The 23,129-nt window shown below is 32.3% G+C and overlaps 1 protein-coding gene across 1 annotated transcript; it reads left to right on the forward strand.

Moving 5' to 3' along the window:
* Nucleotides 1–598: 598 nt before the first annotated feature.
* LOC140437846 (acetyl-CoA acetyltransferase, cytosolic-like) lies at nucleotides 599–23,086 on the forward strand. The gene is made up of 7 exons (XM_072527618.1): nucleotides 599–790; nucleotides 2,079–2,200; nucleotides 12,581–12,693; nucleotides 16,359–16,558; nucleotides 17,884–18,141; nucleotides 18,333–18,487; nucleotides 22,699–23,086. Exons 1-7 carry the CDS (start codon nucleotides 748–750, stop codon nucleotides 22,975–22,977), a joined length of 1,170 nt encoding a protein of 389 aa, XP_072383719.1. The 5' UTR covers nucleotides 599–747; the 3' UTR covers nucleotides 22,978–23,086.
* The last annotated feature ends 43 nt before the right edge of the window (nucleotides 23,087–23,129 follow it).

The raw sequence follows: 23,129 nt of genomic DNA on the forward strand, positions 1-23,129 counted from the left end.
TCATCCTGGCCTGTGTAATACCTGATAAGTAATAATAGCTGCCTAACATTCAGGCAAAGGTTTTACATGCATAGCATCAGGTAAAGCGACTTTGGAGACATTGGAGACAACTGCTGGACAATCTATTAATAAAAATCTTACATTGTATTTACACTCACATTATAATACCAAACTTTACGTTATAATATAATTCCAAATAACTTTATCTTTCATAGATCATCAAAATTTTGAATCCAAGCACAAATTAAGAAATTTCTTAAGGATTGTTTCTTATTTTATTATTTAAATAACGATATAAGATTACCAGTTCTTGCATCAGTAATAGTACTTTGATAAGAAACGAAAGATCGTTCTAATAAGACTCTTAAAATCCTTTTTCAAGGTACAAAACCTTTAATAGCAGTTGCTCACAACACATAAATCAATTATTGTTTCAATAGTATTTGGCAACACAATGAGTTAAATAAATATCTACATGTATGACCTCCTTTCTTTAGATTCCTACCACAGAGAATATAAATTGAATTTTATATTCTCTATGATGCTAACATACGTTTTCTGTGGTATGATGGCATGGCAACATGCCAACAATTTTGACATATATTTTTAGGTTATATTTACATATTTAAATAAATATGGTATAAAAGTAGAACAATTCGTAGAAACAAACTTGCCGATGTTCACAGTTGGCAAGGAGTGGTCGTATAGTTTTAAGAAGTATTTTTAAAAGTATTACAGTTGAACAAAATGTCTGAGGTGTATATAGTTGCGGCCTGTAGGACTGCTATAGGTATGTACCAACAGTTTAACTACACTTTTAACTAACTTTGAAAGTATAAGTAATAGAAATATACAAAAGGAATGTGTATACCATTAATGACAATGTAAAATTTAATACGATTTTATGAGCGAAATTGGTGTCAGCATTCAAAAAGAAAGTTTGAAAATATAATAAAAATAAAAGTGCAATTTGTAGTTTTAAATTAAGTTAACAGTACTAAAGAGTGGTACCTACTATCAATTCCACAATTTTAGACTGATTTTTATATGTGAAGAACAATTTAAATCGGCGTTTCATAACTAAGTATTGCTTTTAGAGTGTTTTGACAAATTCTGTGCTGCTATGAAATATACAGAAAAAATATTCAAGCCTTTCAGCAGAACACTGCGGTTGGATTTGCAGAAGAGTTTGTGTTTAAAATTAAATATCAAACATTTTCAACAAATTCGATAGTGTCACATACATTTTTATTAAGATATAATGATAATTTTGCAATAATCTAGCCTACACAAAACCTCATGTTTTTTTTATATTTCTTTACTTATTTTTCAACAGACTTGTTTTAACTTACTACTTCAACTTCAAAATAATGTGAAGTAGGTCCATTGAGTTTGTTTGTCAATATTCAAAAGTATTCAGTGTGAAACATGCCACATGAAAATAGTTTTAGAAACATATAATATATCATATAGCATGGGGAAATAATCTTGTACATGACTAAATCTGGTGAATAGGGTAGGTGGTTGACCAATTCAGATACCAATTGGTGTATCTTTGCCTTGTATCTGCCTCCTTGTGCATTATCTTGATGGAAGATATTTTTTTTGTTAGACAACCAGGACATTTTTTTCTCAAATCAGTTAAATAGAGCTAGATAGGTCAAGTCATTATTGCTGCACTCTCTTACAGGTAATTAGTGTGAATAATACCTTTTTCATCACAAATTATCATCGCTATTACTTTAACTGCTGATCATGTGGTGTTTAATGCAGTGCAAATTATTGATTCCGAAACTAGTAGCCCAATAAACAATATTTAATAAATTTTATAAGAGTTAATTTTAAGTAATTCGCAAGATAGTAGGTTGTGAACACCAAAGTGGTCATAATAACCCATATTTCTGGTGGACTTAACGGAACTGAAATTTCTAGTGTTAAAACATGCATTCCATCACATATGCCAAAACTAATTTTAATGTAACACTATTCCTAAGGATTAAGCTTAATGTCAAACCATCGTCTTATTTGCTATTTTTCGTGTTATTTTAAAAATCGTTTCAAAAAGGTTTTCCTTTCAGGGAGCTTTCAAGGACAGTTTGAAAAACATTCTGCTGTTGAGTTAGGAACTGTCGCGATCGTAGAAGCTGTTAAACGAGCAAGTCTTCAACCAGAAGATGTAGACCAAGTTATCATGGGGCAGGTAAAATCTTCCTTTAAATATTTGTAACATATTGTTTACAAATTATTATTTGTAAACGATGTTTTATAGGATTTGTGAGGTATTAAATTATAGACTAGTTTAAATGAGCTACTAATGAACTAGTTTTGTTATTTATATGTTAATTAGAACATGTTTAAATGTAGCATTTATTAAAATTAATGATGTGTTAGGTTTAAAGATTATAAAAAACAAGATTTTTTGTTTAATGATTTTAATAGGCATCACTCGCGTCTCGCGTGAAAATTGTTTGATTATGGAGTGGAGTGACAAAAATGGATTAAAAAAATATAATATACTACGGAAATTCTGGAGGTTAGCGATCTATAAAAAAAAATGGAAGACAGTGAATGGTCTCACGTATTAAGTTTAGTTAACTGGTTTTATATGATCAATACAAGTTGATCAAGATGATCCATTTAATTCACATTGAATAAAAAGAGATCCACGCATTCAGTTTTAAAATGACATCGGATGTACTTGTGCATGACTGTGCAGTTTTGTTGATGTAATATTAAAAAAAAAAAGTAGTAAGAAACATTCTTTTTTGATGAAACAGTCGATTTAAGGAAGACATAGAGAGCATCAGAAACCTTGCTGAAGCTAGTGTTGAATATTAATATCCTATTTGATAATTATGTACATATATATTTTAGTGAGCGTTGTTTTTTCTTTTTGTTAAGGAATTAGACAAATATGTAATACTAAAGAAGCTAGTGTTAGGGCATAAAGAAGTTTATAGAATGTATTTAAGAGCTCCTAAAAAAATTGTTGAAAGTTCAGGATAAACACGCAAGATACAGAAAGTGGTGCAATAATTTGACATACCAAAACTACTCATTGAGATATTTTAGCTACATGATGTTTATTTTTAAAGTGTGTTTCTGTATACCGAGTCCTGATTTTATTCTTTAGATCAGCAATAGTCTTCTTAATTTGTAAGATTTAGCCTGAAATTTTTTTTATGTATTTACTAGTCTGAAAAATGTGATGCTGTGAGCCTAAAAGGGTATTTTTAGAATATATAATATACCTTTTATAAAAGATTTTTTTAAATAAAAATTTTTGCGATTCATGATATAGAGCCAACTAAAGGAATTTCATCTCTTCAGGCCTGGAGGCCCATGGCTTCTATTTTCTTCACTATTTTTTTCACTCATCTCTGTTTTTCGTCTTTTCCTCCCATTCCGATGTTCTTAGTTTTCTTAATTCAGTTTTAACCTCTTCCCACTTAAAGCAATTTCTAAAATTTGGTGGGGAGCCGATGTAGAAACTGCGTTACTTTTTTATCGATCATACATAAGATCAATTATAGATTATGGCTGTGTTTTGTATGGTTCAGCAGCTAAGTATATCCTGGGGAATATAGACGTGTTTCAAAATACAATATTATGTATTTGCCTAGGTACTATGAAAACAACTCCAACCAATTCGTTATATGTTGAAGCACTGGAATTTCCACACAAATATAGAAGAGAATATCTTAGTCAAAAATTTCTGATTAATATTCGGCATAGAAATCTTTCTCTTTACTGCAGTATTAGCAAACAATAATGCAGATTTAAAAAATAAATATTGGACCCACAAAAACTGTCCTCCACTTTGTGACGCTCTTAGAAATCTCTCAAATTGCGATTACACCAACTCATACACATATGGCAATTCAAACTTTGAAGAATTTTATGTTTTTTTGCAAACTATTACGGTAATAAAACCAAGGTACCATGAAAATACTGAAATCAGCTACAATATTTTAAGGAATTTATTAGAAAACTGGCCAGCATCAACAGTTATTTATACAGACGCATCAAAGTCTTCTCTTGGCACTGGATGCGCTTTTTATATTCCTTCAAAAAGTATAGAAAACATGTTTACTCTAGGTCATAATTTTTCAATTTTTACTGCTGAAGTCATAGCAATTTATGAAGCATTAAAGTATTTTAAGAATTCCAATGACAACTCCACAATAATTGCGTCTGATTCTTTGTCGGTTCTTGTAGCTATTGAGACTATATCTTTTCGTAGCAAAAGCACAAATATTTACATCCTTCTAATCAAAAAAATTATTTTTTAATTACATCAGGAACAAAGAACAGTTAGATTTTTGTGGATTAAAGCTCAAATAGGGCTTCAGCATAATGAGTATGTAGATATATTAGCTAAGAAAGCTATTGATTCTGGTGCGAAAACAGATTATAAGCTCTGCATACCAAATGTATTTGTAACGATCAAGAATATTGTAAACAATCAGTGGAAACAAGAATATCATGAATATAGTCAACACTCTAACTCACAATATGCACTCATACAACCCACAATCCCGAGTGAATTTTGGTTTAAAAATTACTCTGTTCCACGTAGATACATTACATCTATTATCATAATGAAATCGGGATGTTATCCGGCTCATCTGGCAAAACTTAAAATTGTAAATTCCAATTTATGTGAAGTTTGTCAAAAGGATGCAGATTTAAACCGCATTTTTTGTACAAAATATATACAACAATCTAACGACTTAATAAAAAATTTAATCAAACATAAAATCTTTCCACCCTATAACATTTGTTACCTTTTGTCAATAAATAACAAAATTGTATATAACTACTTAACAGAATTTATTTCGAAAAGTAACCTTTGTTTTATCCCATTTGTTTTAAACCTACTATCCGTCACCCAGTCCAGTTTATTTTTTTAATTTAATGTCTTCATGGGTCCCTAGACGAGAAGCGAGTAATCATGTTCGTTCCTTTACTGATAACTAGACTTCGGCAAATATGCAAATAAAAATGTAGAAAATATGCGCATAAATATGCACGTGTTTACCCGAAAATATGCAAATATTTTACAAAATATGCATACAAATAAATAAAAAAATCGTAAAATAGTAACAATTTTATTTAAAAAAAAAAAAGTGTACATAACTAAATATTTCCTACTATTCATTAAGATTTACATTTATTTTAAGTAACTACATCATTTTTAAGTATGAATAAACTTATTTAGAATTATGGTAACAATAAATGACCAAGTGGTGTTCAAAATTTTCTAACAAAAACTTGTGGCTTCTGTCTGAGTACATATATTTATATATGGAAAAACTTCGTTCAACATCAACTGATGTAACGGGAGCATTTTTCAAACTAACCAAAACATTTGGTTCTAAATTAATTGTTTCCGAAATATTTCCAGCTAGAACACTGACTACTTCAGAAAGAATATGGTAACCTTTATTTTTTTCCATAGTAGCTTCAAATTTTTTTAAAATATCTTTTCCAATATTACCTCTAACGTTCCGACAACATGACGCAAATTCTTTTATTAATGCTGTACTTTCGAACAATGACAGTTTTGGTGATTCTAACTAAGTAATTGTTTTTTGAACAAAACTAAAATTTGATTTTATAAATGAAAGTTCTTGTTGAAGCAAGTTACTCTGAAAAGTTTGTTTAGAATCCAAAAGAGATTGGGAACTTTCATCTGTTAACGTATCAATTATGTTCTTTATTTTAACAAAATGATCTGCATAAAAATTAGCTGCTTCTAACCATGTTCCCCATCGCGTTAAAATAGGTTGTGGTGGAAGAGGAATGTTAGGTAGCATTTCTTTATAAAGTTGAATTCTTATAGGAGATTTAAGAAATACTTTTTTGATACTGGATATCATGGTATTTACAAGAGGAAACTTTTTTCGTATTTCCTCTGCAACTCTGTTTAACCCATGCGCTACACAAGTAACATGTATTAAATCTGGGAAAAATATTTTTAAATTTTGTCCTGCTTTCACCATATAAGGAGCAGCATCCGATAAAATAAGCAGTAATTTATTAGAAGGAATAGTTGTCGGAAGAAAAAAAGTTGCTAATGTTTCTTGTATAAAACGCGAAATTGTTAAAGCATTTGTTTTCTCAAAATGCTGGCATGAAATAAGATGAGATTTTGGTAAGGTATCTTCTTTAAGAACACCAATCAATAAATGAGCAATATACTTTCCTGAGGAATCAGTGGTTTCGTCTACAGATATGTAAAAATAATTATCTGCAATTTCTTCCTTAATATTAATTAACAACGACGAGTATAGCCCGTTCACATTATTTCTTCTTAGAGACCGATCACTTGGAACATTAAGTTTGCAATATTTTTTTAGAAACGAACTAAAATTTACATTTGCTAATTTTGAAAGCGGTATGTTTGCAGACACTAATGCGCGACACAAGTCTTCATTAAAAGTTTCTTGCTCATCTAATTTTTTTGAAGTAGATTGGAAACATTTAGCCATTGAAGTTTGATGTTTTCCTCCTATTTTTCCTTTTTTTGCAATGTGTGAAGCAGTTCTCACATGTTGGTCTATCTGAAATTTCTTCTCACATGCTATCTATAAATAAAAATAAAAACCTTTATTTTAACCCAACCTTTAAAATATAAAAATATACAAGGTGTTTTTGGTTAATCAAATAACTGGTTTGGAAAAAAAACACTCGCTAAGTGTTTTAAATGCAGTATTAATCCACAAATTAGTTTTTGTTACTAACCATTAGTACATCATATAACTTATTTTAAAATTCAACAAAAGTTTTTTTTTTTGTTAATTCAATTACAATAAAAATAATTGTGTTTTAGAATAGCTGACTTCATAAAAAAAAGTAAAGGTGAAAAATTTTTCTAAATACACACCATTGTATTGTACCATGGACAATTTTTTCTCACTAAAGGAAGCTATTTTTCATTTAAAAACAACCTACGAGTACTAAATTTCAAGTAAATACGTTTATTGGTTTTAAAGTTATTGTTGTTATTAACTAAAAGAATTTAATTTTTTTTTAATTTTAACACCCTGTATCTCGAAAAGTAAATAAGTTTGACCCCTCATTAACTATATCGTTTTGTTCAATTTTTCGAGAAGTATCTACAGTCAAACGTTGTAAGTGTCATTTGGAAACACCCTGTATGTATGAAATATTAGATATTTAATAGAAAATATTAGATACTTACAATTTTGCCACAGACTGAACAGTAGATTTTTCCCATATCCATAGACAGCTCTTTATAAGGTTTAATCCAAGTTGAAGCACTGGTTGTTTTAGGCATTATAAAATCACAATCTTCCTTTTTGTTACGCACAACGAGTGTTTACGCTTTGAATATCAAAACAAAAATGATTTACAAATCTGAGCATCAAATTAGAAATGTTTAGGTACCTAATTCAATAAAGTGGGAGATTTTGGAAAATCCCTAAATTAGGAACAAAACTATTAGCCGTTTACCTGCTGTTAAGATACAATAAATTGTAGATAGATTTGGGGATTAGATCATAAAATGCAAATGAGCGAACCCTTAGCGATTATCCAATAACTGAATGCCTCAGTGACCGAGACTTTCTAAGAATGTTGAGGGCTACTTAAATTGATCTTCTTTGAAATTGTAAATGTTTTGTACCTGTAGAGATTACGTACCTAGATCATTTCTTGATTAAAATGACTACAAAATTTTATACAAGAATTGAAATAAATTGGTATGTTTAAAAATTTTCAAATACAGTATAAAAATCTGAACTTTTATGCACTTTATGCAAACTTTTATACAAATATGGCAAAATATGCAATATGCATATTTGCCGAAGTCTACTGATAACCAAATATGCATTGTGATAATTATTTCGTTTTCTTAACTTAAAGTTCAAACAGTTAACTTAAAAAAGTTGTGACTGGCTGAACGGCAAATGCCTATGCCAAAAAAAACCTCTTCTCACTACCTCTTTTTTAGTATTCGTCGTCTGCGCTTTTCACTTGCTCCTCCTGTTAATACTTTTTTTGCATGCCCGCTTGTGGGCTACCTGTAAACATGTCCACTCCAACGGACTCTTCGTGCTTTTACATTTTGTATTATGCTTGGTTACTACACCTCCATTACTTCCTTGTTTGTTCTTCTTTTCCATACGCCGTCATTTTCCTTTGTCCCTCCATATATGTTGCGTACAATCTTTCCTTCATATCAGTATTAATATCTCCTTTATCATTTTTAATCTAATCTTAATCTTTAATCTCTTTAATGCCATCTATAAATTAGATCATAAAATCTCGTGACATAAAACTTATCAAAGTTATTGTAAATGTTTATAAGTTAAAAATCAGTCCTGTTTCAAACTGTTTTGAAACTCTTGAGTCACTGTTTGGGCAAGTACAGTTGTTTAAATAACCGATCTCAGGCATAAACAAATTGAATAACTTACAAACTATTTGGTTGATCTAGCTGATATTTAGCACACTTCCATAACTCATTAATTGCCGTAATTTCAAGTAATTATATTAATTGTCATTATGCAAAAAAACAAAGTCATAAACATTTATAAATTACCGTAAAAAGGTTTTTTGCAATTATCTCGGTTAATTGTTTTTATATTTTAATTTAGAAACTCGCAAATTACAGAAATTTTTTAAGATTTGCAACTTTTATTTGAAATAATTTTCTCCAAAATGTATAAAAAAACGTTTTTATAGGCAAAAAATGATTTTTTTACCTTTTATGATTTTTTAAAAAACCAAGCAATCTCAGCTGTAAGTTTTCAAAGATTTGTCATCAGCTTTTCCTCATAACACCTTTTAGAACCTTTAAAAGCCTGTATAAGATTTTTACACGAAATCGATGATTTTTCACAGATAGACTAGGATTAAAGAAAGAAAACTTCTTCTTCTACGACACCATAGCACAAATTGAGCCTTCTTAATTTTTCCTCCACCTTTGCTTGTCTGTGGCTGATCTTCTCCATATACGGACTCCTAAAAGGGGAGTCTTCCCAGCGCTGTCTTGGCTTTCCAACCGGTCTCTTTCCCTGCATTCTAGCATTCATTTTTTTTATATATATACAAGGATTTCCACAGTTTTCACTGTATTCCTTCACTCAACCGTTTTCTCCAATTTTTCCCGTTTAGCCAGTCCCCTTCCTGTAGGTTTCTTCTACTCATTGCTTCGTCCCCCTCATCTCTGAAAGATCTTCGGGGTCTGCCTCTCTTTCTTCTTCCTATCGGGCTCCACTCTGTTATTCTATTTATCCACCGATTTTGGTCTGCTCTTCTGACATGTTCGTACCATGTTAATCTCTTCTGTTCGATGTAGTCTATTATGTCGGAGTTCATTCCCATTCTCCTCTTAATCTCCATGTTATTTATTCTGTCTCTTCTTGTTACTCTGCAGCTTCTCCTTAGGAATTCCATCTCTGTTGCTCTTATTTTGTTTTTGGTTTTCTTATTTATTGTCCAATTTTCACACCCATAAGTGAGGATACTTCTTGTCATGGTATTATATATTTTTTTCTTTGTTTTCATGCTGATGTTCTTATCCCATAGTACCGGGTTCAATTTTCGTATGTAGTCTCTTGTTTGTCCTAGTCTATTTTTTATCTCTTCCTCCGTTGTTCCTTTGTTTGATATTATGAAACCTAAATACTTATACTTGTCTGTTCCTTTGATTTGTTTACCTTCGTCTATTTCCAGCTGTTTTATTTCTGTATTCTCCGTTGTTAGGTATTCAGTTTTCTTTAGGTTTATTTCCATCCCATTCTTTGTATATTCCTGCTCCAGTTTTCTCATCATAAAACTGAGGTCATCCTCGTCTTGTGCGATCACTATTTGGTCGTCGGCAAAACTTAGCGTATATAGATATTCGTTCCTTACTGGTATACCCATTCCTTCGCACTTTCTTTTCCATGGTTTCAGGGTTTTTTCCAGGAATATTTTGAACAGGGTGGGGGATGTGGAGCAACCCTGTAGTAGTCCCTTTGTCGTCTTAAATGGCCTGCATATTCTATTGCCCGTTTTGATAGCTACTTCGTTATTCTTGTAGAGTGCTTTTACCGCGTTTATTAATCTTCGTGGAACTTCGATGTCTTCCATTGCTTCCCATAGCTTGGTTCTAGGTATTGAGTCATATGCCTTCTTAAGATCAACAAAAGCCAGATGGACGGATCTATTTTTGGCCATTCTTTTTTCTATTAGTTGTTCGACCGTGTAAATGTGATCTAAGCATGCTTTCCCCGCTGTGAAACCTGCCTGGTCTTCTCCGATTTTATCTTGTATATATATTTCTAATTTTTCCTTTATGGTCTTTCCATACAGTCTGCCTATAGACGATATAATGCTGATTCCCCGATAGTTTTCGCAGTTTTTTCTATTTCCTTTCTTGTATATTGATGTCATATATGCTTGGGTCCATTCTGCCGGTAAGTCTTCTCCATTCAGCGCTCTCTCAAACATTTTATGTATCATACGGAATAACTTTTCCGATCCGTTTTTTATCAATTCATTTGGTATTCCGCCGGGACCTTCTGCTTTTTTGTTCTTTAAAGTTTTGATCGTTCTTTTTACCTCAGCTAGGCTTAATTCGATTTCGTCATGTGTGTAGATTTCTATTCCGTCTATTTCTGATTGTTTGAATTCGGGGCGGTCTTCGGTTAGCAATTTTTTATAGTATTCTTGCCATTCGTTTTCTTTGATTTCACCGATCTTGATTTTCTCTGTCTTATTTCTTTGGAGCGACTTTAAGATGCGCCATGACTCTGAATTTCTCGTTCCTCCTATGTGCTGTTCTATCTCTGTGCATGTTTTTTCCCATCTTTCATTTTTTTCATTTGCTACTTTTCTTTTCACTTCTTTATTTTTCTTTCTGTATAGTTCCAAGTCCTCATAGTTTTTTGTGTTCAGGTATTTTATATGAAGTTCTTTTTTCTCTTTTATGCATGTTAGTGTGTCTTCGGTTAATTTCGTAGTTTGTTGGGTGTATTTTTGGTCCACTTCTCCAAGAGCTTCTAGGGCTGCTGTCTTCATGCAGGTTTTTATGTGTTCGGATGTTTGTTCTAATGATTCATACCGAAACTCTTCTAGCTTTTGGTCCAATCTTCGCTTATATAGGTCTTTTTATTGAGTCTTCTTCTAATAAATTGATTTTGAATTTCTTTTCTTGTGTTGAGCACGTATTGACAGGTGTAGCCGGAGCCGTAACTTGGTCAGACTCTCTCTGGGTCGGTTTCTGTTGGGTCCATATGAAGGGGAATTCCATCCAAGCGATTACTAGTTTGTGATCTGTGCCGCATTCTGCGCCTCGCTTTACTCTTACGTCTTTTATTTTTATCGAGCTTTCGTTGTTTACTATAACATAATCAATAATATTCATTTTTTTTTTGGTAGCCTATTCTTTTTCATTCTTATCACATGTCCGGCCCATTGCAATCTTTTTATTCTAATGAAGTTTGACAGTGGTGCTTCCTTATAAAGTTGGTAAAAGCTCGTTGTTGTATCGACTTCTGAAGATTCTGTTTTCCCTCACAGGTCCTAGTATTCTCCTCAGTACTTTCATTTCGAATGTGTCGAGTTTGCTTTTGGAAGTTTCTTTCAAGACCCATGCTTCACTGCCATAGCATGCTATTGGTCGAATTAAGGTTTTATAGATTCTCCTTTTTGTTTTTCGGTGGACATTTTTAGACCGAAAGATATGGGAGAGGGCAAAATAAGCTCTGTTTGCCTTCGTTAGTCTCTTCCGTATTTCTGCGTCTTCTGATCCGTCGGCATATATTTCTACTCCCAGGTATGTAAACTTTCCCACCGTTTCAATGTCATCTTCATGTATAATGTTTTCTGGGACTATATTTCTTCTAGCCTGCATCATTATTTTTGTTTTTTTCTGTGTTAATTTCCAGATCTAGCATTTTTGTTTACTCGTTTTTAACTCTGCATATGTTTCCTGTGCTTCTGTTGATGTTCCACCCATAATATTAATATCATCGGCATAAGCGGCCAGTTGAACCGTTTGATTGATCAGTAGGTTTCTACTATTTGCTACTATAAAGAAAGAAAACTACAGTTGTGCATATCTCAGAATAAGATAATACGCAAATACTCATAATCAGAAGTGATTAAACGATGACGACGATAAGTAACAACAAGAAATTATTTTTACTATTATATTATTTAACAGATAGTTGGATGCGTAACTATTTAGTCGATTTTAACAACAACATTAAGTGATATAAAAATAATTTTTAAACCATTAGATAAAACACACGTGGAGCTAAGTAATGAGGCAATAAGTGATAAAATAGTCCTCTAATTGAGAGGACTATTTAAAATGTATATTTAATATTTCAATTAATTTGTCTAAAATCTAAAAATCTAAATCGCACCAACTTTATAACTTGGATTAAAGATTATTTTTAATTTTATGTCGTAAAAACTTGTTTATTGTTTTTGTTTTCATATACAAAGTCGTTAATTGTTCACTTGGTTTCAACGAGGACGTTTTACACTTTTTTTGTATATGTATTTAAATTTCAATATGAATATGCCTGCTTTGCATAAAAATTCTCTCTATTGTTAGGTTTTAACCGCCGGTCAAGGTCAAAACCCCGCAAGACAAGCTGCATTGGGCGCTAAAATTCCTCCAACTAGCTCGGCGTATACGTTGAATTTGCTTTGCGGATCAGGACTTAAGTAAGTGTAGATTGTTAATTTAAATAATGGAATTGTCATAGTTAATTAAGATTTATAAATCCACTTTAATCGTCATATTTGTAAAAACGTATATACTTACAGGGCGAGTGTTTATGAGACATTGGTCGATAACTACATTCAATCCTGAATAAAAGTTAATAAATATATATATAAACGTCTTTTTGTGGCTCTCCATTTGTTTGTAATAGAACAGATAACTCAAACTGTACGTCATATTATAAGTCCATTCACATAATATATTCATCTGATAATATAAGGGAATATAGATGTAGAAGCGGCATAGACATAGTGGCTCAAAAACATTAAAGAATGGGCCAAAAGAGACGGAAATAGTATAGATATGAAGCTTAAATCGGCTATGAGAAGGTTTTCGATAGAGTTAAATACACAGTTTTAAAATTCTATTAGAAAAGGACCTCGCTAATAACGATATTCAACTTTTAAAAGACTCATAATGGAAACAAAAAGCAACGAGGAGAAAAACCTACGGTGTTCAGATGATAGACCAGTGTCGAAGCCTTTAAAAAAGGTAAAAAGTCAAAAAAAATTATAGTAGAATGAAACCTATTGGAAAAGGAAGGAAATATGCTAAAAATGGAAGAAAAAAATAAATTCCACTCCATCCGAGGTCGGGAAGTGGGAGGGGGTGAGTTTTTAAGGGTAAAATCGGTTTATCGCGATTTTCGGCGAAAGTACAAGTGCTATGGAAAAAAGTTAAATGGCAAAGTTGTAGGTAATAGATCTACAACTTTTATACTCACTTTTTTCACATAACCTCAAAATTTTTGTGGAAAATTCAAAAAACCAAGTTGATTTTTTTTTGTATCTTTTACAAAAAAATTTTTTTACGAAATTTGGTGAAAACTTGCCTTAGTATGTACCAAACACACTGTAATTTTTTGGAATTGAAAAATTTATTTTTTACCTGATATTGATTTAATATCAAAAAACCACCCTAATTTTCAATCGAAAATTCACGCGTCAGAATATCAGCTTTTTTAAAAAAGGCGGTGGGCTTTTTGTTCGTTGAAATCTCTATACACTTTCCGATAGTGTAAAAAAATATACATTACTATGGGAAATGTTCTCAAAAAACGCAAAAAACCAAGAAAACTCGAATCGAAAATTTTTTTTTCATCATTATGTACAATTTTGAGATATTTATTAAAATTAACACTGTAATTACTCATGTTGCATAAGATTTCATGGTACATTGACAAATAAAAAAATTATATCAAGATATTGATCTTTTGGTCCTTTTGATTCAATTAAATGAAAATAATAATGACATTTATTTTCTTAAACCAGGTTCTGGAACTGTAAAAGATCAATTTTTCACGTCGAATAGTTTCAAATATGAATCTTGCAAAAATATCATTGCATTTCTGCATTGTTTTTCAGGTTACGATACAACATCTGGATTTGCCGGGAAAGGAAAGAAAACTATCGTAAATTCATTATTAGACGCTAAAAATTTGTCAAGTTTGCTAAACTTTTTTTATGAAAAAGATGCTAATAAACAAGATATCGCACAAAATGGATTACAATTAATCAAATCTATTTATACGTGCAAAAATGATAAGCTAACGCTGAATCAATTACGATTTCAAAAATATCAATTGGCAAAAATCAAATCATCTTTCGTATTTGCAAATCTCCCACCCACAGAAGGTGCAGCAGAACAACATTCTTATAGGGTATATTATCAGCTTCAAACATGGCTGGGCAATGAACTGACAGCAACAGATTGGGGCTGGAAACAACATCAACGAGGCATTATGCCCAAATTTACAGAAAAGGAATTGATCCCGGAAAACATGGTTTGAAATGCACAAATTTATGTTCAAGATAATATATAGAATTTATATTCAAGTGATGAAATTTTGGAAACAATATTGGAGATGAAGACGATGATGGTCTTGAAAATTTCGAAGATCTTCTAGAATCATAAGGAGACGAAGGAATGCCATCAGGGGCAAAAATTAATGCCCTAAAAAATATTATGATAAATATATACATCATAAATATATATTGTAAGATTGCCCATGACAAAAATGTAATTAAACATTAATAAACCAGCTTTTTAATTGTAAAAAAAATCGTATAGCAGTCACATTTTTTGATGAAATTTCCTTTAAATTCCATCTTGAATATTTTTAACAGCTATTTTCACACGACTTTTTGCAATCTTAATTTTTTGTTCATTTATAATTTTTTTGTTTATCAATGTATCATGAAATCTTAAGCTACATGACTAATTACAGTAATAATTAAAAGAAATATCTCAAAATTGTACATAATGATAAAAAAAAAATTTTCGATTTGAGTTTTTTTTGTTTTTTGCGTTTTCTGAAAAAATTTGCCATAGTAATGTATATATTTTTTTACACTGTCGGAAAGTAGAGATTTCAACAAACAAAAAGCTCACCGACTTTTTTAAAAAAGCTGATATTTTGACGCGTGAATTTTCGATTGAAAATTAGGGTGCTTTTTCGAAGCACCCTAATCCCCCCATATTAAATCAATATCAGGTAAAAAAAATTTTCAATTCCAAAAAATTACAATGTTCATACCTACTAAGGCAAGTTTTCACCAAATTTCGTAAAAAAAATTTTTTTGTAAAAGATAAAAACAAAAAACCAAAAACTTTTTTTTTGGTTTTTTGTTTTTTGAATTTTCTACAAAAATTTTGAGGTTATGTGAAAAAAGTGTAAATACAAAAGTTGTAGATCTTTTTGTTACCTACAACTTTGCTATTAAACTTTTTTCCATAGCACTTGTTTCGCCGAAAATCGCGATAAACCGATTTTTACCCTTAAAAACTCACCCCCTCTCACTTCCCGACCTCGGATGGAGTGGAATTTATTTTTTCTTCAATTTTTAGCATATTCTCTTCCTTTTCCAATAGGTTTCATCCTACTATAATTTTTTTTTTTTGGTTTCAAAAATTATCGACCCTTGTCTATGACACTGCGATTATTGCTGACAACCTACAAGCTTTTAAACAACTCTCTTCTCTCCGTTTATTTGTTTATATCTTTTTTTTTCTTGTATCTCTTCTATTATGTTTGTTATTTCATTTGTGATCAAGGGTTTTCATTTTAATATGTTTACTGATGTTTTCTGACATCATCTGCTCCATCCTAGTTTATTTTATTTTGGGGTTCTATTTTCTGCATCTGTTTGTGTTTTATGCTAGCTTTCATACCAAAACCTGTGTAGGGAGTAAGTCCGTGAACCAAATATCTGAACCTGCGATTCCTCTCGAACGGAGCAGGATTTATCTGAGCCACAATTTTTATGTCTAAATATGTTTCTTTTGAAAAGTCACACTGATCATACTGACATAATATCTTTTCTATGAATTTGAACTTGATTTGAAATTTACTGTACTAATCAGCTTGTCTGGAATTGATCTCAAGAAATTAGAGGACTTTAGAAGCAGACTTAACTTTTTTGATGTTTTTTTTATTTCATCTTGCTAATTTCTAAACTTTATTAAGACAATAAGTAAAACAAATATGTTGCCAATGGAAATGTTTTAACGCTGCATTGTTCTTTTGTTCAATCACCTAAACCTTTAAGTGATTTAACAAAAGATTTAGGTCTTTTGAGTGATTTAAAATCAACCAAAATTTTTTTAGGACCGTTGCATTAGGATATCAAGGAATTAAAAACGGAGACTATGAAGTAATTGTAGCAGGAGGACAAGAAAGTATGACCAGAGCTGAGCACTCAGCTTATCTTCGAAACGCCAAGATGGGAAATTTAAATTTGTCCGATACGTTACTAAAAGATGGACTGCTCGATGCTGTTAATAAAGATACTCATATGGGTCACACTGGTAAGTATTATATTTACAATACAAATATTATTTACATAACTCGAGCGATATCATACAACAATAGTTAACTTTTTATCTTTATTCACAAATCAATAGCACACTTTCGAAGGTAGGGATAAAAGTAATGAGAAAAAATAATATTAAATATGCCGATGATACTGTCATAATCTACGACTACAATAGAGACAGCTCGAAATGTGCATTTCTTGTATTCAACGATTTATTTTTTATTGCTTGAGTTAAGATCCTTATTTCTTTAACTTTTCTTCGCGGAGATGGCAGTTACGGAGGCTCTTATAGAATCTCCTACACAATGATAATCTCCCTAATTCTATTGTGGAACCCGTGTCCCGTAAAACGGACATCACCAGAGATAAACGGCTTACATGGAACGAGGAGTAATTTCTTCACTGTACGACCTGTACGTCCACATAAGCTTCCTTAATCTATATACTACCCCTGTAATATCAAAACTCTGAATTACTTCGAACTGATGTTGATGAGTCCAAATACCAGTATTGTGTGAACTTTCGTCGTACTGAAGAACACAGCTTGCACGGTGTGTTCCGCAAACAAGTTCTCTGCGGATTTAGCTACGAAGAAATAGTTACGGTATAATAAGCACGTTCAGTTAGTACGTTTTCTGATTTCGTGTGCGGTTCAGAGCCTGAAACGACCTAAGTAACATCATTTACTTCTGGCTGTATGGGACGCCGGTGCTTAAATTTCCCACAACTGACTTTTTAAGTTTTGCGACAGTAGTTTCATTAGACACCAAACTCGGAGCGTAAATGTTTGCGGCGTTTGGATGGGTGGAACGAAGGAAGATCTTTAGTCAATACCCAAAGACCAGGGAGCGGCCGATCAATACTCGGCCTAGGCGAGGTGCGGTACGAAAACGATCGATAAATATTCGATCGAGGTAGAAGTTCTTGCCAGATGGCAATATCCCAGATAGAACTTAGTTCTCGTCGTTCTTTACGGTATTGTATACTTTTGGCCGGTGTTCCACTTCCAGCGTGCGTCGGATATTGTCACGCTACGCAAACTATGTGTTTGCGTAGCGTGTTAGAGAGAGGAAGTATGCGTATTAAGAAAAATGTAGAATTTTGATGTGAGTCGCATTTTGAGTAGGACCAGGCTTCATTATGTGTACTATAAATAAATGATAATATTTATTAATTAATTATTCAAGGAAAAATGAAGATAAAAACCTTGTCAGAAGAAGAATATCGTCGCTAAATAACTATAATAACCACAAACATTTAATTCTTAGAAATGTAAATTAAATTTATTTCCATTACATATTTTCTTTTTTATTTTAGCTGAAAATTTAGCCAAAATTTACAGTATTTCGCGAGAAGCTCAGGACGAGTTTGCCTGCAAATCGCAGAATAAAACTGAGAAGGCCGTAACCGACGGTTTATTCGAGAAGGAAATTGTTGGAGTACCCGACAAAAAGACTGGCAACCTAATAGCAAAAGATGAATTTCCCAAATTTGGAACGACCGTTGAAAAACTATCGAAATTCAGGCCTTGTTTTATTCCCAATAATGGTACTGTTACAGCTGGAAATGCTTCAGGTAAAGGAAATGCTTCTTTATTTCTTTATTTTAAAATAGTAAATTTTCTTTTCATTCATTATTTCATAGTATAGTTTTTTCTGTGAATTGCATAGGTAGCTTTGTTCTTTTAATGCACACTCTTTTATTAATAAAATATTTTTTGTCGTAAAAATCTTGTACAAATAATTATTAAACAATTATTTTTGAAGGGATCAATGATGGTGCCGCAGCAGTATTACTAGTTAGCGAAAAACAGTTAAAACAAAGACAATTAACGCCTTTGGCGCGGATCGTGGGATTTACAGAGGATGGAGTTGATCCTATGATCATGGGTATGGGTCCAGTTGGAGCTGTTAATAAGCTTGTAAGTATTTTAAGATAGAGATATTTAATACACGAAACCACACTGCAAGATAAATATTTCAATGTAGCTTTCGAGTTAAGAGAACTTTTGAATTACAGCTCTTAGAGTTTTGGTACGAACATCTTTTATACATACTAGATCAGTTAGAAATGCATTTCCTAATTAGTTTCTTTAAAAATGATTTCATGACTGCGCCAGTTTAATTGATTCGATTGAGATGTGACATCGAGAGGGTGGCTTTTACCGATTCCAGCGCCAATATCGTTAGTAATTGTCGACAGAAAAGGAATACGAATTCTGAGATCCTTTGTAGACGGTTGAGTATTTTATGATACGCACTTTTGTGATCGGGTTAAATCTTCTCATCTTAAATTTTATTTCATTTTAATTATTTCTTGAAGTCTTTTTTTTTATTCTCAGCCTTAGACTCAAGATAAATATGTGTAAGACCGAATACTCATGTATTGGATCCGAGGTTGCAAATTTGAAGTTATGTTTAGAAAAAGAGACTGTTAAGATTTGTAAGACTTTTAAGTATTTAGGGTCAATGGTAAGCCGAGATGGTACTTACAGAAATAGCACTGAGAAAACAAGCCACGAACGCACTCTAAGGAGTGATATGGAACACAATAACCAAAAAAAAACAAAAAAAAAGGATCTTTCAGAGCTGAATTCTGAATATTACCGTATATGGAACGGAAGTATGGTCAATGACAACAATAGGAAATAAAATAAAAACAGTTGAATTGGACTTTATGAGAAGATGTCTAGGAATAGAATGCAGAAAGCATTTTAAATGAGCAAAATCAATTGCACAAACAATCAATTGTTGCTGCAATGAGATCTATCGCGTATGACACCGATAAAAGCGCTGCAGCGAAAGAATTTCAAGAGGGTATTTAAAAAACACGCCTCGTTAATTATTATCTACATTTTTTATAATGTTCTTTTTACGTCACTTAAATGAAAATTCACACAGATGACTAACGTGTTAACTAAGGTTCGAATATTAAAAGACTACGCTCAAATCGATCCTATGTATAATTTATTCTTAAAGATAAAAACAACATATGTGTGTCTTTTTCTTTATGCAATACGATGCTTCGTGTATGAAATTTATTATAATTAAACAAATACATTTTCCAGCGTATTGCAATATGTTTGGTATAATTTAATTTAAAACATATATGTTCTTCTTCTTCCTTCTTGTATGTAGGCTTTAAAGCCTGTTTCTTCTTCAATATTAGCCTTATAAATTGTTTAAATTATCGCACTTTTTTTTTCTTGGTCTGCCAATACTTATTCGTCCATTTGCTGACTTATCTCGTGCTATTCGTACTATCCTATCCTCTGCCATTCTACTAATGTGTTCGTTTCACTCCTGTTTCCGTTTTGTCACCCATCCATTTATGTCTATATTGCATTCTCTTCTTATGTTTTCGCTTCTCTCCCTATCCAACAGACTTTTCCCTGATATTTATCGAAGTATTTTCATCTCTGGTGTTTTTAGTAGTCATCTCGTTTCAGATGTGTCAGGTCTTGTCTCCGCCGTGTATGTTATGTAGGTCTAATTGCTGCTTTATAGATTCTTTTTTTTGTCTTGTGTTTGTGTTTGTTCTTCCAGATTGTGTCATTAAGAGATCCCGCCGCTTTACCTGCTTTTAAGCTTTTTTGTCGTACTTCTTCTTCTTGCTTCCTGCTTTATTATTTTCCCATCAATTTCGATTTTACATCGTAGTGGGTATTTAGATGTTGTCATACATTTGGTTTTTTCTGCTGATATTATCATATTGTATTTCTTGCTGTTGTATTGAAGATGTATGTTAATCTTTTTAGCTCGTCTTCTGTCTCGGCGATTAATGCGGCGTCGTCTGCATAACATAATATTTGGATTGCTTTGTTCCCCATTCTGTAACCATGACCGTTACGTACTGCTTGTATTATTTTGTCCATTATTATATTAAAGAGAATTGGGCTTAACGAGTTACCCTGTCTGACTACGCTTTTCACTGGTATACAATCAGCCCTATTCTGTAACTACAAATCGAATAGAAATGAGTCAAATCGAATAGAGGTCAGCAAGTCGGACCGGAATTGTAGGAATCGGTAATTTTGTAACTCATGTCGACTTCTACTATCCGAATGTTGTGTAGAAATTGATTTCGACTAGACAAGCTCTGTCGAGATCAAGTTTCGACATCGAAATTGGTCTTGACGTTTGTTTTGACATTTATTTGTTAACTTTTTTAGTCTGACGTGGTGGTCTGATGTGGTGGTCTGTGGTGTTATTTATTTAGATAAAGTTTACTAAATAATTTAACTGCTCAGCAGATGTCTTTTTCTTTGGTGTTTCGCTTGCCATTTTGTATTCTTGTAACGAACTTTTTAAACTTAACCAAAACAAATCAAAACTACTTGACGACAAGTTTGAAATATAATCTTCTTTTTTGTATAATTTTTTGCGCGCACTAGCCTTTCCAGTAACATAACGTCACAGAACACTTATTTCTCTTTTTAGTGCGGGGTTGCCACCAACTTCTGAGCGCGTCAAGTAGAAGTTGGCGTTTTCGATTTACACCGATTACGACGTGAGTTACAGAATTCCAATCCAAACACAAAAACGACGCGATATATATCCAACATTCCGATTTCAGGTAATTACGATTCGACTTGGTCATTTCTATTCGATTTATTAATCAGATCTATTCTGTAACTTTTAACAAATCGAATAGAAATGACCAAGTCGAATCGTAATTACCTGAAATCGGAATGTTGGATATTATCGCGTCGTTTTTGCGTTTGGATTGACATTCTGTAACTGATATCGTAATCGGTGTAAATCGAAAACGTCAACTTCTACTTGACGCGCTCAGAAGTTGGTGGCAACCCCGCACTAAAAAGAGAAATATGTGTTTTGTGACGTTATGTTACTGGAAAGGCTAGTGCGCGTGAAAAATTTATCAAAAAAGAAGATTATATTTCAAGCTTGTCATCAAGTAGTTTTGATTTGTTTTGGTTAAGTTTAAAAAGTTCGTTACAAGAATACAAAATGGCAAGCGGAATACCAAAGAAAAAGACATCTGCTGAGCAGTTAAACTATTTAGTAAACTTTATCTAAATAAATAACACCACAGACTAAAAAAGTCAACAAATAAATGTCAAAACAAATGTCAAGACCAATTTCGATGTCGAAATTTGATCTCGACAGAGCTTGTCTACTCGAAATCAATTTCTACACAACATTCCGATAGTAGAGGTCGAGATGAGTTACAGAATACCGATTCCTACAATTCCGATCCGACTTGTTGACCTCTATTCGATTTGACTCATTTCTATTCGATTTGTAGTTACAGAATAGGGCTGATTAAAAGTTTCAGAATAGATCTGATTGTGTTAGTTTTCCATTTATCTTTGCCTATATTCGATTATAGAAGTAGATGTTTTCGATGGTTTGTATAATATTGATTGGTATGTTTCTTTTATACAGTAGGTGTAAGACATCTTCGACTTGGATGCGATCGAAAGTCTTTGTCAGGTCTATAAAACATAGATATGCTGATTTATTGTATTCGATGGCCTTTTCTGTGATTTGTCTTAGTACAAATACGGCGTCTACGCAGGATCTTCCTGATCTGAATCCTTGTTGTTAATCTGATACAGTTGTTAGTTTATTGATTTTGTTGGTTAGGACTTTTGTGGTAAGCTTAAGTGCGGTGTTCAGTAGATTTATACCTCTATAATTGTTGGGGTCTTCTTTATCTCCTTTCTTGAACATTGGTATCATTATGCTGTTTCTCCATGCGTCTGGTATCTTGCAGTGCAATATTAGTTTTTGTATAAGTTTTGTCATCTCTAGGGTTATACTTTCTTCTCCGTGTTTTAGAAGCTCGTTGGTTATTCCGTCTGGTCCTGGTGACTATCTATTTTTGAGTGAATTTATGGCTATCTCTACTTCCTGAAAACTGATTTCTATTTCGTGTCTTAATTCAGGTACACTACTGTGTTGATTATTATTTTTCTTTCCTTTATACAGTTCCGTCAGGTATCTTTCCCATTCGTTTGCTTATAATATAATTTTATTAATTGTAATTACACAATAATAACTACCTTATCTAAGGTCAAAAAGAAATATGAATTACAGTATTTGATGTAAGAGTTATAATTATGTACGTAACACTGTTATACCCTATCTATATTGTTTTTTTTTGTAGTTGAAGAAAATTGGTTGGTCGAAAGAAGAAGTTGACCTTTACGAACTGAACGAAGCCTTTGCTGTTCAAAGTATCGCTGTGAACAAAGATCTCGGCATAGACGCCTCTAAAATAAACATCACAGGTGGCGCTATCGCCTTGGGTCACCCGTTAGGTTGTTCCGGAACCAGAGTACTCGTTACTCTGATCCACAATCTGCACAGATTGGGCTTGAAGAAAGGTATTGCTGCGTTATGTATTGGAGGAGGAATGGGAATTGCACTAGCTGTTGAAGTTTAACCAAAAATTACTATTGAGAGTTGCCTATTCAGTATGAAGTTTATTTATACATTTTATCGAGATATATTTGTATTTTGTGACAATGGAGAAATACATTTTTTAATGTTAATGTTGTTTTATTTTTTTTTAAGATGGCAAATTGTCGGACGTTT

Source organism: Diabrotica undecimpunctata, chromosome 3 (genome assembly GCF_040954645.1).
Source record: "Diabrotica undecimpunctata isolate CICGRU chromosome 3, icDiaUnde3, whole genome shotgun sequence".
Lineage (NCBI taxonomy): Eukaryota > Metazoa > Arthropoda > Insecta > Coleoptera > Chrysomelidae > Diabrotica > Diabrotica undecimpunctata.

Bases quoted from the DNA above. Each gene is read 5' to 3' on its own strand.
- LOC140437846 (XM_072527618.1), top strand. From the start codon at position 748: ATGTCTGAGGTGTATATAGTTGCGGCCTGTAGGACTGCTATAG. The intron at 16,559-17,883 runs GTAAGTATTATA...TTTTTATTTTAG, and splicing joins TACTCATATGGGTCACACTG to CTGAAAATTTAGCCAAAATT. The intron at 18,142-18,332 runs GTAAAGGAAATG...TTATTTTTGAAG, and splicing joins TACAGCTGGAAATGCTTCAG to GGATCAATGATGGTGCCGCA.